The 14,418-nt window shown below is 41.7% G+C and overlaps 1 protein-coding gene across 1 annotated transcript; it reads right to left on the bottom strand.

Annotated features, from left to right (window-relative positions):
- Window positions 1–1,250: 1,250 nt before the first annotated feature.
- LOC136178571 (transient receptor potential cation channel subfamily M member 1-like) lies at window positions 1,251–13,774 on the bottom strand. The gene is made up of 8 exons (XM_065952601.1): window positions 12,841–13,774; window positions 4,917–4,993; window positions 4,516–4,708; window positions 4,207–4,420; window positions 3,915–4,039; window positions 3,095–3,266; window positions 1,894–2,068; window positions 1,251–1,493 (listed from the first exon to the last, which is right to left on the bottom strand). The coding sequence occupies exons 1-8, from the start codon at window positions 12,922–12,924 to the stop codon at window positions 1,364–1,366; spliced, it is 1,170 nt and encodes a 389-aa protein (XP_065808673.1). The 5' UTR covers window positions 12,925–13,774; the 3' UTR covers window positions 1,251–1,363.
- Between the last annotated feature and the right edge of the window lie 644 nt (window positions 13,775–14,418).

The following is a 14,418-nucleotide window of genomic DNA, read 5'->3' as shown; positions in this document are numbered from 1 at the left end:
CTGCTGCAGCTGTTCTTAGGGAGAAGCAGAGGATTGTGGGATTAAATAAATGGTGGAGGGTCACAGAACAATCTCCATTAAGCTGTGCTGGTTTGGGTCAGAGGTAAAACCTTTATCATTATATTAATGTTTCAACTGCTGAGGTCACAGTAAGCAGGTTTTATACCTCAGAAGAGAAATGCACATTTCCGAGGAGTCACATTTATTGCAGTGGTCGGACCATTGCTGACTTCTCTAAGATTCAGCGAAATGTAAAAGTTAGTTAACCGGGGTGTCATACTTTACTCAATCCAATTTCAGACAGCTTTATTTTTCGGAATTTACCTCAAGATGCAGTTTTTTAAGGGTGGTGAGGTAGTGTAATAGGACATCAAAATCAAAAGCAACAAAATGATTTCAATTCTGACGCTTAAAAATATCAATATTGCATCGTTGTTTTTCTTAAATGACTATGAAATCAAATAAAGATACTTAAGGTTTTTTTTTGTTTTGACATATGTGTCACTTATTTTAATCAGCTGCACGAGTGGCCCAACAATGAAATCGGTGTCCTGATGTTGATGTCAGCGTGAGTGAAGTGTGCAGCCTAACCCGACGGGTTTGTGCTCAATGGCTTAAAAAGGCTTCTCACCCTGGCTCTGCCTTCCCTGTTCTCTTTCTAACATCTCTCTGCAGATTTTCTTTTACATTTCCCCACGTTTCTCTTTTCCTGGTTGGGATGGAGGGTTTCTTTACTGGGTGCTTGTCCTTTTGTTGGGCATTGGTGTCTTGTGTTTATTTTAAATACCTGTTTATTATTTTGAGATTTGTGTTTGTGCTTTTATCAGTTTTTATTTGTTCTATAAAAATAAAGTTGTTATTTTGCATCCAGCCCTAAGTGGCCACTCCCACAGTGGCTTCATTTTTCAACTACAGAGGTTCCACTTGGTCACAACCATGAAGGTTAAGAGGGTATACATTTAAGGGCAAAGTTTTTTTGTTGTCTAAAGCACAGACAGAAAGTGATATAATCTCTGCACTCTTGTGTTACAGTCACTTTGTCAGTGCACTGAGGCCTGACATGATGCATAAATGTGCCATATGACTTTTTTAAAGTGTTTCTTTTATCATTACAGACAGATAATATGTTTAAGCATTAAGTAACTGAGAAAATGAGTAAAAACAACAATGAATTTCAAGACAGGATTCACTAATGGTGATGAATAGTGAGCATGAAATCAATGACGGATGAATTATGACACACAGATGACAGGACAAGTTATGAATGAGCAGTTTTATTTTGGCACTGATGGAAAACATAATAAAATGAGTATGTACATGTAGACAGGAGCTCAGTATCAGGTGTCATCATATCAGCGTCATGTCATACCAGTGCTCTCTTCTTCATACACTCCATCACCATGAGGAGGATTTGCTGCGCCTGACTGCGGCTGTAGTTGAAGGTTTTCTGGATGGTGACCAGCAGCTGATCTTTGACGCTTTCATTCACCAACCTGTGCGGGAGAAACGTCAAACATCTGTTATTTGATCGTATTGATATGAAGGGCTAAACAAAGCGAGTACAGCTCATACATTTTTTATGTACATGGAGAATTAAACGGGACCTATAGTAGTACCCTGAGGAGCTCCTCAAGCCTAAATTGGATAGTCCGATTCTTTGCAGGCATTGATTGAAGTTACCATTTTCTAAATAAAAGGAAAATTGTAAGTGATATTCAAGATAGCCCAACCCATTCTTCAGATGATGAAATGGGTGGCCACTCTTTTGTATCCAATATAAGGTTGATACCAAGCTAAACTAAAAAGCAGCTTTCACCGGAATTAAAAAGTAAAAATATAATGTGCATGACTAATAATGATCTTGCTGGAGTACAATCTGTGAGTGTTACTCACCCGTCATCCTCACTGTATCTGTGTGCAAAGGAAAGGATGTCAGAGGCGCGGCCACTCCCGTCACAGATGACAACTGGAACCGGAGGCTCCTCTTTCAGACTCTCCAACACGATAGAGATGACGTTTGGACCCCCCTCCAGTATTAGACACACCACAGGGACACCCTGACCCAGACCTGACACACACAGAAAACACAATAAGTATTTCCAAACAGGAGACTACTTTTCCTGCAGAGCATAGATGCTATTTCCATTTGTGTTGTCAAACATGGTATGAACTATCTTGCTTGCTAGTTTGAAACATAGTCCAAGTAATATCATGTGTTTGGTGATTTTCAGTGTTATCCGTCAGCACTCATTGGTTCCTTTGTGGTTGAAGTGAGAGGTGACAGCTGAGCATCCCTTTGCTGTCCCTGCCTTACAGACAGCTCCAGGCATAGGATGACAAAGGGAAACCCACAGGTCACATGATTTGTTGAATCCTGGAGTTTGACATAGTTACAGAAATGATGAACTATGGAGACTAAAACAGCACAAGAAAGTTTACAAAAGTGATATTTTGTATGGGAGACAGACAAAACCCCAATTCACAATATTCAAACTGTTAATTTTACAGGTGTCATCCTCAGGTTGGTAAGTTTAAATCCTAAAATAAAAGCCAGGAAGTAAAATTAAATCTTAATGTTAGAAGGGTCAAATGGTACCCTGTGATCCCTTTACGTTGGAATATGAGAAGTGGTCTCTCTGGATTTTCACTAGTCATTGTCTTTTTAATTGCAATACAATTGTGGCACAGTTTTGTTTGACATTTATAACAATTGAGCTTCCCATCCCTTAGGTTAGGTTAGTGGAAAATGACGGCCAAGAAAATATAGCGAATGAAAAACTACGACTGAATTTTTTTCTGCATTTTACTGAACTAGAAGTGTTTATCTGTGAGGAGTGTGCATGGCACTTCTGCTTAAGCAGGTATTCTCAAGGTATTCTCCAGGTACTCAAGTCCTTCTCCAAATTGCCCATCAGTGTGAGTGTTAATGGTTGTAATTTACATGTGTAAGCCCTGTGCTGGAATCCTCTCCTGCCACCCTGTGACCCTTAGTAGGATAGAGGTATAGATAAAGAATGGATGGATGGATAGACTAAAACTGATGAAAGGAGAGATTCATTGTGAATAGTATTTCTGTCTCAGGTGCTTCACTCACGTGTGTTGATCTTCTGCAGAGCAATGTGTTTCTCCAGCTGCCGGCGAAGTCGGACCTCGGCTCCATACTTCCCGTTTGTTCCGTTATCTGACAGAATGAAGTGGGAGTGGCTGCTGTTCAGGACTGACAGCTTGCTGAGTGGGTTCGACATGGTCTGATAGGGCCGTGTTACCTAAAATAAATGGACATATTTGGTGCAATCAGAGGTTTGAGGAGACATAACTAAGTCAGGGAAATAACATGTCTTTATATTCATATGGGGATGATTTATGACACAACAAATACTGTAAATCTGGATTGGCAGATTTGGACTGATTATGTTCAGTGTGGTTGGGCTTGGTAAGATCTGGTTTGGGTTAGTGTGGTTTTGTGTGGCTTAGTTCGTACTGATTTTGGTTTTGACTGAGTCTGGCTCGGTCTGGTTTGGTCAAGTTTGGTCTGTCAAGATGTTTTTTTGGTCTTGTTTGGTGAGATTGCACCAGTTCAGTCTGGTTTGTTCTGATTGGGTTAGGGTTAGGGTTAGGGTTATAACCCTAACCCCAACCCTTATGTTCTGTTTTGTTCTGATTTTGGTTGAATGTACTCTGGTGCTTTCTGGAATTGTCAGGTTTTCGCATGTTTTGTTTTGTTAAGTTCAGTCTGGTTTGCTCTTGTGCTGTTCAGATTGGTCCAGTTGAGTCTGGATCAGCCTGGTTGGTCAGACTTGGTCTTGATCAGTTGTATTTGGTCTGCTGCAGTTAGGGTAGTACTTTCAGCCTGGTTCAGTCTTGGTAAATCTGGTCTGATTGAGATTGGTGTGGTTCACCCTGGATTGACTTACGTCTCTTCCGATGAGGTCTTCTTTGTTTTCGACGATGCCCCATGGTGCAATGCCAATGGCGCAGACTTTCCCTCTGGACTTTGATGAGTGATCTTTGAGAGCATCTCCAACATGACGAATCACTCCTGAAACATGGCAGGAGGTTTCACCATAAAGTTAAGAACTGCAGCCTGAAACTTCACAAGTCTGGTCCCAAGTATTTTAAATTCATTGCCTGCTATCTTAGTTATAACATAAAATGTCACTTCTACAGGTCCCTAATCTGAACATATAGAGTGTCTGACTTTCGTACCAGTGCTGACTCCTCCGGTAAAGATCCAGGCTCCGGTGGTCACAGCCGCTTTGATCAGTCCTTTCCCAAAAACCTGCTTCAGTTTGGGCTGCAGCTCGAAGTTTTGTAAACCCCCATGGACAGAAATGAGCAGAGTGGGAAGCTCCAGCTGCCAGTCCTTCACCATCAGGTGTAGCAGGTTGTCAGGTTTAGAGTCGTTGGAGACCCGTATATACTGCAGGGACAGGAGAGGGAAGAGGAGCTGTTGATGATCCACTGACGCATCAAGAAAAACATACATTTTATCTAATATTGAAGTATATGAAGCACCATGGACTTGTTGACATGCCCTCCTCCCTGGAACTCGATGACTCCGTAGGCGTCAGTTGGGTAGGTCTGGGTGTGCTTGAGGGTGCTCCATCTCTCTGTAGGTTGGGTCTCCAGCTGAACCAGGGGGGCACCCTCCTCTTTGGCCACCTGAGGGACGGCGCTGTGCTGCGCCACCAGCTGACCACAACTGCACCTAAAGAACAACAACAGATTATGTTTGGTCCACAGCAGAGAGACAGCAGAGAGACCTAAGAGATCTTATTGATTGCACTCAAACTGTTGAAGTCTCTTTAACTTCTCTTAAACTTTAGAAATATAATTTTATAAACAATAAGACAGATTGGTGCATGCATAAGTACAAAAATAAACTTTCCATTATCTGAATGCAAATCTCAGTTTACCTGCTGGCGTCTTTGCTGGGAATAATCTGGATACATTCCCTCTTCTGGAAGGTTCTCTCAATCCATGCTCTCTGATTCTGCAAACGGAAAGTCAGTACTTTAATCAGACAGAAAATCATTCACAATATCTCAGTGAAAACGCTGATTAACACAACTTCCACTGGACTCCAGTGGCAAAAACAGTAATTTTATCTTTCAGAAGATGGGAGTTGCTGGTCTACCTTTGCCTCGATCGGTTAGTATATAGTTTAACAAAATATTATTTTAAACACAATAACTAATGTAATCCAACAAATGGAGCCACAGATTTAAACCAGCAACTCCAACAGTCCCCTGTGGTGTAAATGAAACATCTGTTTCTGTGCTTTGGTCAAAATATAACATGAATCAAGCACCAGAGGAGGTTTGAGACCCTGTATAATCCAGCTCTCTCAGAACGCTCCTTTTGTTGTCACAAGGAGAGCACATTTGAAACGGAGCATTTTTCTCTGTGTTGTAAGATTTATGCAGACCACAAACAAAGGACTGGATGGGTTTATTTCACATTTTGTGGGTCGGTAGACACTCAGGTTAACCAAATATATGTTCAAAAAATAGTGTCTGGTGGCCTTAAAGGGAGGAAAACAATATCACACTGTACAACAAACTTCCTAAAACCAACAGACATTTTTTAGTGAAGAGAAATATGTCGGGCTGACTCTTTCACAGGCTGCAGATATCATGAAGAAAAAGATGGAGGATTATTCTTCCCTTTGAATGTAAACCATTGAGATTTAAAATCATACAGATAGTTCATATAAAAATAATCTTTGCACACATTTCTGCGTACTCACACACAGAGCTTTAATGAAGAATGTTAAAGCACCTTAATTGAATCATGGACATTAAATTAAACTGCGGCTCGACATTTATAAAGCACAAATGGCTGAAATATCAGACTGTTCACGTCCGAATGAATCCGGCTAATTACTGGGAGGGTGGAGCTTTCCATTTCTTTATGCATCCAATCCTCTTATTCTGCACGTCCTAATCCTGCTGCTGCTGCTGCACACAGAACACACACGAGTGCCCTTTAAATCTGTGTTTAAATCCATACAGCACTAATGACACTGTGTGTAACTGTGTGTATGTCTGTGTGTGTGTAACTGTGTGTGTGTGTGTGTGTGTGTGTGTGTGTGTGTGTGTGTGTGTGTGTGTGTGTGTGTGTGTGTGTGTGTGTGTGTGTGTGTGTGTGTGTAACTGTGTGTTATATCGTCTGTGAGTCATTGAAGCACTTTGTGAAATTCATGCACTCTGGCTGATGGAGGATTACGGTCTGACTGTCACATGAGCGGCAGTTTTTATTGTCTTTTTCACGTGCACGATGAGACACAATCTTCAACATCATCATCATCACGTCCTGCCATCAGGAAATGAATGAATGAAACCCTGACTGATAATTCATCACCTCAGCTGGACTGATGTTTAAACATGGCCGACTGCACGTTTTTGTTCAATAAGAGAAAAATTAGACCTCTGGTAGAAACGTTGCAATCAATTCAAACTTTTTGTGGCATTTGAGCGGGCCTGTGCCGGCCTATCTTCATCAGTTTGCTGATTTGATGACATGTGTATATCTACCTCCTTTTTCAATAAGAGACAAACCAATGAGATTTTTGGTGCATTAAGTAAAGTCGGAGTCTGAATGGACTGAAAAGTTTTTGTGTTAAACATCTGAAAACCAACAAGCTACTCCTGCGTGAGAGAAATCAGGAAGTGGAGTGACATTATAAAAACTCCCTGTGTCCTGGTTTTACCTCCCCACTCTCCCTCACAACACACACAAACACACAGACTGAATACTCACAGCAGAAATACAGCTAAAGTACAGCAGAGTGAAGTTCGACTGGAGCAGTAGTACTGTAGTGAAATATATACTTTTTATAAGAACAATTCAGTTGGAGAAACTCTGCAGGAGTAGCACATTATTATTATAAGTAGAAGAAAAGTGGTATGAGTCAAGTAGTGCTTTAAGGGTACACATGCACTACGCAAGAGATCAGAGATACTGCTGTAGAAGAAATATTAGAGTAATAGAAATAATAGAAATACGGATGCTGAAGGAGTACAAATTTAGCAATACTACAAGATGAAGACTATTGCAAGAAGAAGGTTGCATTGAATTCCGTTACGCACACACTCACACACAAGAATAAGTTGAATTGAAATAACTGTTAAAGTAAAAATACTGAGCACATATGTGGATAATACGGAGCACAACAGGAGATGAAACACTGCAGGGTTACAACAAAAACAACAGAAGTAATGTGAGAAAATGCAGCTAGAGAAGAAATTTTGCAGTGAACTAAACACTGAGTTAGTAGAAATACTGGAGTAGGACTGCAGAGATTCAGGTACTGTTAAGATGAAACACTGCAAGATAGACGAGATACTGCTGCTGCAAGAACTTTTTGAGGAATAACTGTGAAAGTAGAAATACCACAGTGGTCGGGATGAGACTTCTTGGGGAGTCTACATTCTGGGTGTGATGATCATAAACAAACTTAAATAAAGGAAGGATGCTTTTCAGCCTTATTCTGGATATTTGTAGGACTCAATAATAACCCAAACATAATTTCTGTCCAGTTTTTCTGAAAAGATTCCGCCTCAAGTATTTTGGATATTAGAAGACGAAGCTCTCTGGGTGAAGTTTCTGATAGAGAACAACCAATGAAATGTCTCCTCTCTGGGAGGCTTTAGTCAAATCTTTCCGACACATCGAACTCAGATTGAAGAAACATTGAGGTCAAGAACTGACTGATTTAAACTGAAATAAATGAGAGTTTTTTGACTATTTCCAACCTGTTTTCTAACAGTTTTCAAACTCAGACATTCTGGGTATCAAACGAGAAAATGTTGAAACTCCCAACAAACCTCAGCGTCTTCAGATTCCTCGATCTCTGTGGACGTCTGGTCCTGCAGCTGCGGTACTTCTCGTCTCGACCTGAACTTGCAAAGGTCTTGTTTCTTCCCAAACGGGTCTGGACAAAGACAGGCAGCTGTTTGAGGCTGCTGTGGCTCGGAGGAGCGACATGATCTACTTCTTAAGGAACCGGGACGGCGGCTCTGTAAAGACCAGTGAAGCTCTGAGAGGACTCTTGTGGCTCTGTGAGAACGAGGACCCTGCAGCTCTGCGAGGACGTCTTGTTCTGCGGCTCGATGTGCAGCCTCAGTGCAGCTAAGGAGAAAAGTCAGGAGTTGACTTTATGCAGCTGAGCGGGTTCATATGACGAGCATGTGAGGCAGCAGGGCTCTTTGTTGGAGCCGGTCTCATGACTCGGGTCCGAGGTAATCCTTCTGGGAGTCTCATGACCCGTGGAGCTTCAGCACGAGCATTTTCTTCATGCGCTCAACAAATCTGCTTTGAGAAATCCGCACAAACACCTAAACATCCAGCTGATGAACATTTTATTCATTTACAGAAAACTGAGTCCAACTTCCTTCTCAAATTTGTGTTTCCCTCTAATCCACATAAATCACCATTTTTCATAGAGAATCCAGGCCTTCACAACAACCAGCGTCACATCAGGGGTTTGAGAAACTCGGATCTTGTGAGTCCACAAAGCCTCAGCACGACAAAACTGTCACTTTGGACACGATACCAAAACCAAAAATGTTTCAACAAATCCCACAACTCAGGCGAGTGTCCACTGTCTTGTGTTTTCTGCATGAAAGTTGTGAATCTGTTCCACTATAAGTCAACACAACATGAGAGAAATGTGAGATTTTGCGATTAAATTGTTCACATTTTTTTTTTACAAGATGTGAGTTAATAAAGTAAACACCCAAAGTTCACCAACAACTCATCAGTTTTCTTTATCTGTGAAACGTCTGTAAAATATCAATTTAGAAAGTTAAAGAGTACGATGTCTGGGGCTCTGGTGGGGCAGTGGTTAGTGCGAGCGCCTCATGTATGGAGACAATAGTCCTCCAAGTGGGACCTGTGGCTCCTTTCTCGTGTGTCACTCCCCCGCTCTCTCTCTCCCTGACAGTGGCGATTCTACAGTCTATTGGGGCCTGAGGCAAAAATTCATTGGGGGGCCCTCCAACCAGCGTTTATCACCACCAGTGTTCCAACACTTACTCCTCTTCCTTTTAGTTACTCTTTCTTTGGTCTTTGGCTTTCAAAACAGCAATGCTATGCTTAGCAGGGCAACAAGTGAGTGCTGTAAGATGGGGCCTCCTTAGGGAGGTTCCTACTTCCTACTGTCATTGGAAAATTTGCACATTTTGAGCCACTGCTGTGGTGTAAAGTTTGTCAGCCCTTCGAGGGCCCCCCTGGCCTAGGGCCCCAAGTAGTTGCCGGCCTTGCCTGTTGACAATCAGCACCTCTGCTCCCTGATTTCCGACTTTTCCGCTGTCCTATCTCTACAATACAGCCCCAAAAAGGCCCAAAAATATATCTTGTACATCATGCTCATGCTGAAATGTCGTGTAGGTAAAGTATGAATGTCCTGAAAAATACTCAAGACTTTTGTGAAACTGTCTTTAAACACTGAAGTCAAACTTTGTTCCTGACTGTCCAAAAAACATATGAACACAAGAAATATTACATTTCAGTGAATAGAGTTCGCACTTCAGGCAGCTGTCACTTTAACTCGCAGCATGAACCGGTGGACCTGAATGTGTTTGAATGAGCGAGCGGCTGAATGAAAACTGTGTTGACGGATTAACAGCAGCTGAGACTCACGACAATGAACAGAGAGTGTGAGCGCGGCCAGCAGGATCTGGATTATCAGGCTTTAAATGAGATTAATGTTGTTCACAGGAGAAACTGGTTTGCATAATGAGCTCTTTATTCAGAGGCTCTTTTTTTTTTTTTTAAATGTTACACAAACCGGAAGTGTGCCTGCAGAGGGTGCTTTAATTATTATTTTTCTTGCTTACTTAGTTCCTCCTAATCTGGCCCTGCTGTGCTGTGATTGACTGGCACTCGCATCCTTAAAGCTTGCCTTCAGAGATTTCTTCTAGGAAGATTACCAAGGTTCAAGGTTTCTTTATTAATTAGAACCTAAAAAGGCACATTTGTGTGGCAGACCAGAGATTCAGCGCTCCAGAGATACATACGACACATAACAATACAAACACAAGGTTAAAAAGTCAGACAGAATACATCGAGACTTTGGGTCTCAAAGTTCAGGTTGACTTGTTTCATTAACCCAACACATTTTTTGGGGGTGGGGGTGGGTGGGTAGTTGTGGTGGAATGTCAGCTCACAAAGAACCACTGAATGGTTTACGACACACGAACAGAACTCAAGATTATTGTGCTCACTCTGTATGAGTCAGATCTGTGTATTTAAGTTTTCTCACATGTACGGCTCAGATACACACACCGGCAAAAACGCTCTCACTTTCTATCTCACACATTCATTATTTTCATCACCAATAAACACGAGCTAACTAAGAGCTTAATCACAAGACATATTTCCTGTCAGCTTGACCAACGTTTCTTTCGTGAAGGGGGGGGGGGGGGCAGATTAAACAGCCGTGCCTGCTGTTGCCATGGTTTTCAGTCACAATTCATACGCATTCCAGTAATGCAACAATCAGTGCGGGGATTTATTGTCACTCGACAAAAAAAATTAAGTATGATGTAAACTGCAAGAGCGATGATGGCCTAGTGGTTAGTTTGCACGCCTGATGTTCAGAGGTAGTAGTGTAGTTCTGGAAGCGGGCGTTCTGGGTTCAATCCGTTCAAGTCCGTCCCCCACTCACTCTGTTGCCCCCTAATTTCCGACTCTATCCACTGTAATCTCTCTCAAATAAAACCCACATATGTTGAAAACGAAAGGCAGTTGAAGCGACAAAGCAATACAATTTAAAGGAATTAAAAGATAAACCGACGATGAGAGCAAAATAAAAGTCGTCAAATAACGTATTTTTTTTAATCATTAAAATGGGTCTAGATTTGTGCAGACATACAGATGATGTCATGTTTTATGTGAATTAACAGCTCTTATTAAAACTGTAATTCAAGCTAATGTTCCTCTTTTTATTTTGATGTCCTGCTGTTTGTACATCGGTCTTTGTGCAGCACTTTTGTCGTTTTCTTAAAGTTTCTTTATTAATACATTTGGATTGGAGGCAAAAGTTCCTCAGGGCTGAAAAGTTTCACGGTCACAGGCGGAGGTTAAATGTGTCTGATTTGAGTCACATGTCGGGCTGAGAGAAGAAACAGTTGATTGTGTTTATGGAGAAAAAAAATAAAATCACATGAAGTCAATTAAACCCGAACTGATCAGGTCACATGACACAAAGGGTCGTGTTTGTTTCTGTGTTAAATCATCGTCCTCATCCGGACCAATAGTGTCTGTTTCTAGAGTGTGTGTGTGTGTGTGTGTGTGTGTGTGTGTGTGTGTGTGTGTGTGTGTGTGTGTGTGTGTGTGTGTGTGTGTGTAACAAGGTTTTATTTTCACGTGTATCCTCCATTTATTTTTGGGCTTTTTGTGCCGGAGCCTCTGGACTGGAGCCGCCGTATGTGACGCGTGCACTAACCACTGTGCCACCAGCGCCCCTATCTCCCATTTTTTTGTCATAATTAAACAGCATTACCAAGAAATGGTTGGTTTCATGGTTGACTGAAAGGAAGTCAAGTCTAGACTCCACAATGTTCGGCGCCTCCTTTGTCTGTTTTCTTCTTCTGTGGTTATTTTGTAACTTATTTTTCTCCTCCTCCATTTAGTCTGTTGTTTTGCTTAAGTTTTGATCTCAATCGCTGCTCTTATCTATTGAGTTCTTTCATGTATTTTTCTGAATGAGAGAATAAAACATTGTCTACGCAGAAGTCCACGGGTCCCATGCTCCATGCTGCATGTTTCTACTTTCGACTTAGTTTGTTTTGTTTCCTCTGCAGATTTTATTTGGACGTTTCGGTGGGCTTTGTGTTTGGTTTGAGGAAAAAATAGGGTCAATCTGTTTTTAATGCCCGGGCTTTTTGTTTTATCCTGATCCATTTTGTGTTTGCAGCTTCTTACATCAGTCGTGCAGCTCAACCATCAAATAATCCGCAGAAAATCTTAATTCTCCAAAACACAGAGTCATTGATGAATTTATTATGACCTTTAGGTTAATAGACTTTAATTTTTACATATCAGCTTCATTGTTTTTTTGTTTTTTTTTTACTTTGGGATCAAAAAAGTCCATTCATCCATGCAACCATCCATCGTCCATCCATCCATCCATGCATCTATTTACTTATCCATCCATCCATCCATCCATCCATCCATCCATCCATCAATCCATCTATCAATGCATCCATCCATCCATCCATCCATCCATCCATCCATCCACCCATCCATCCATCCATCCATCAATGCATCTATTTACTTATCCATCCATCCATCCATCCATCCATCCATCCATCCATCAATCCATCTATCAATGCATCCATCCATCCATCCACCCATCCATCCACCCATCCATCCATCCATCCATCCACCCATCCATCCATCCATCCATCCACCCATCCATCCATCCACCCATCCATCCATCCATCCATCCATCATAACTTAGGATAATTCTGTATTCTGTTTCCCAGCTTTTTTGACCAAACTCTGAGCCTTTGTCTGACACCGTTTTTATTAAAAAATGAAGATAGACTACATGAGTGGTGTGGAGTGAACATGTTTCACTATTTATGAAAAAAAGAGGACAATAAAGGAAAACAAAGATATGATCCAACAATGGAAAACTGTTTGCGAAACCTAAAGGAAAGTTATCCTTAAAAAGACTATTCAAATCTAAAAAATCTAGTTCTTTGGAAATATTACCAATTTCCTTCCAAATTTATCCAACAAATACTTTTTGTTTTTGGTATTTCGGGACATATGGAGTAACCATGAATCAAGCGAGTGAGTTTGAACAACAAGAAGTGTCAGTCTTACCCTCTGTGATCCAGAAGAAGCGCTGCGTTTGATGGACGAGCGTTTCACCGATCCGTTAGTTCCTCTCCTCCCTCGGCTGTCCATGTTGTCCAGTTCACCTGTCCAACGCGTACATCATCCCGTGCTCGCTGTCTCCTCTGTCTCTTGTAGTCTCCTTGTCTCCTGTCTACTCCACTCTGGAATCAACTTGTTTCCTAATAATTTGTACACTCTTGTTTTATCTTCCTTATATCTCGTCTCCTTGAGCCACTTCTATCTCTTGTGTCTATCGTCTCCTGTAGTCTCCTTCTGGATGCTCAGTCTCTGGTCTCCTCTGTGTCTTTCCTACTCTATCTCTTGTCTTCTGGTGTCATGTGTCTCCTTTGTTTCCTGTCAACTACTTTTCTTGTCTCTTTTGTATCTTTGCAGAAATCTCCCTCCTCTCTCTGTCTCTAGTCTCCCGTTATCGTCTTCTTCTGTCTCTTCTTCTTCTTCTGCTTCCTCCTTCTTTTGGTTCCTCTTGTCTCGTGTGTCTTTCCTCCTTTTGTCTCTTCTAATGTCCTTTGTCTTTAGCTTTTGTCTGCTATTGCCCCTTATTTTTTTCCTTTTCTTAAATCTCTTACCCCCTCTTGTTTCCTTGTATCTTTTTGTCTCCTCTGCCTCTTTACTTTCCTTGTCTCCTTAGCCTCTTACCTCACCTTGTCTCCAGTATCTGCCACTAGTATTTGAATGCAGTCTCCTCAATGTCTTGCTTCCTCTTGTCACCTTCTTTCTCCTCTTGCCTCTTTAATTCATAGTTTCCTGCCTCTTCTTGTCTCTCCCTGTTCTAGTGTCTTCTATCTCTTGTCTCTCCTTGTTGTCACTTGTCTCCTTTTGCTTCCCCTGCCTGCCTCTATATCTTGTCTGTCTCCTGTCTCCTCAGCGTCAGCCAGCTGTCCTCCAGCCTTGAGCTCGTGATGTGTTCAGGCGTCCGTGGTGGTTATATGACAGGCGGAGACCCTGTCCTTTCCTCTCTGCCTCTGTAATCAGGATTAGTGGATGCTGCTGAGAATGAAGGGTGGTGCTCTTTAATGGATGGAGATTTAATAAATGGTGATTGAAGGTAAATCTACTTTAGGATGACTCTGCCTCCCTAACCACTCTGAACGTAGAGCAGAGCTAGCAGAGAGCTCGTTATTTATGACTTTCTGTTGCTCGATGAGTCCAACGCACTGAAAGATTCACTGAAACAAATCTGCAGTATAGTTGATATGAATTCGGGTGTGCATAGGTCTGATATCTTTATTGAAAAAAAGAGAACAGTTTGACTGCTTTCCCTGCAACAGCTTGTTACAGGGAACTGCAATGCCTTCTGTTTTTGTGACTTGTTTGCCCCAAGAGAAGTTCAGGTATCTCATGGTCTTGCTCACCAGTGAGGGCAAAATTTATCCTGAGATGGAACGGCAGGTTGGTGCAGGACCTGCAGCACTACAGATGTTGTACCAGACTGTCCTGGTGGAGAGAGAGCTGAGCATGAAGATACAACTTTTGATTTACTTTAGGTAGTGACTGAAAGAATGAGATCACAGATACAAGTGGATGAAATGAGTTTCCTCTGAA

Source organism: Labrus bergylta, chromosome 3 (assembly GCF_963930695.1).
Source record: "Labrus bergylta chromosome 3, fLabBer1.1, whole genome shotgun sequence".
Taxonomy (NCBI): domain Eukaryota; kingdom Metazoa; phylum Chordata; class Actinopteri; order Labriformes; family Labridae; genus Labrus; species Labrus bergylta.
Note: the sequence above shows the minus strand (reverse complement) of the source record. Positions and strands in the feature narration are given on the sequence as shown.

What these genes read in the sequence shown, in the direction of transcription:
- LOC136178571 (XM_065952601.1), bottom strand. Translation starts at nt 12,924, where the DNA reads ATGGACAGCCGAGGGAGGAGAGGAACTAACGGATCGGTGAAACGCTCG. An exon ending in CTTCTTCTGGATCACAGAGG is followed by an intron (nt 4,994 to 12,840) that starts GTAAGACTGACA and finishes TTCCGTTTGCAG; the next exon opens with AATCAGAGAGCATGGATTGA. An exon ending in CCCAGCAAAGACGCCAGCAG is followed by an intron (nt 4,709 to 4,916) that starts GTAAACTGAGAT and finishes GTTGTTCTTTAG; the next exon opens with GTGCAGTTGTGGTCAGCTGG.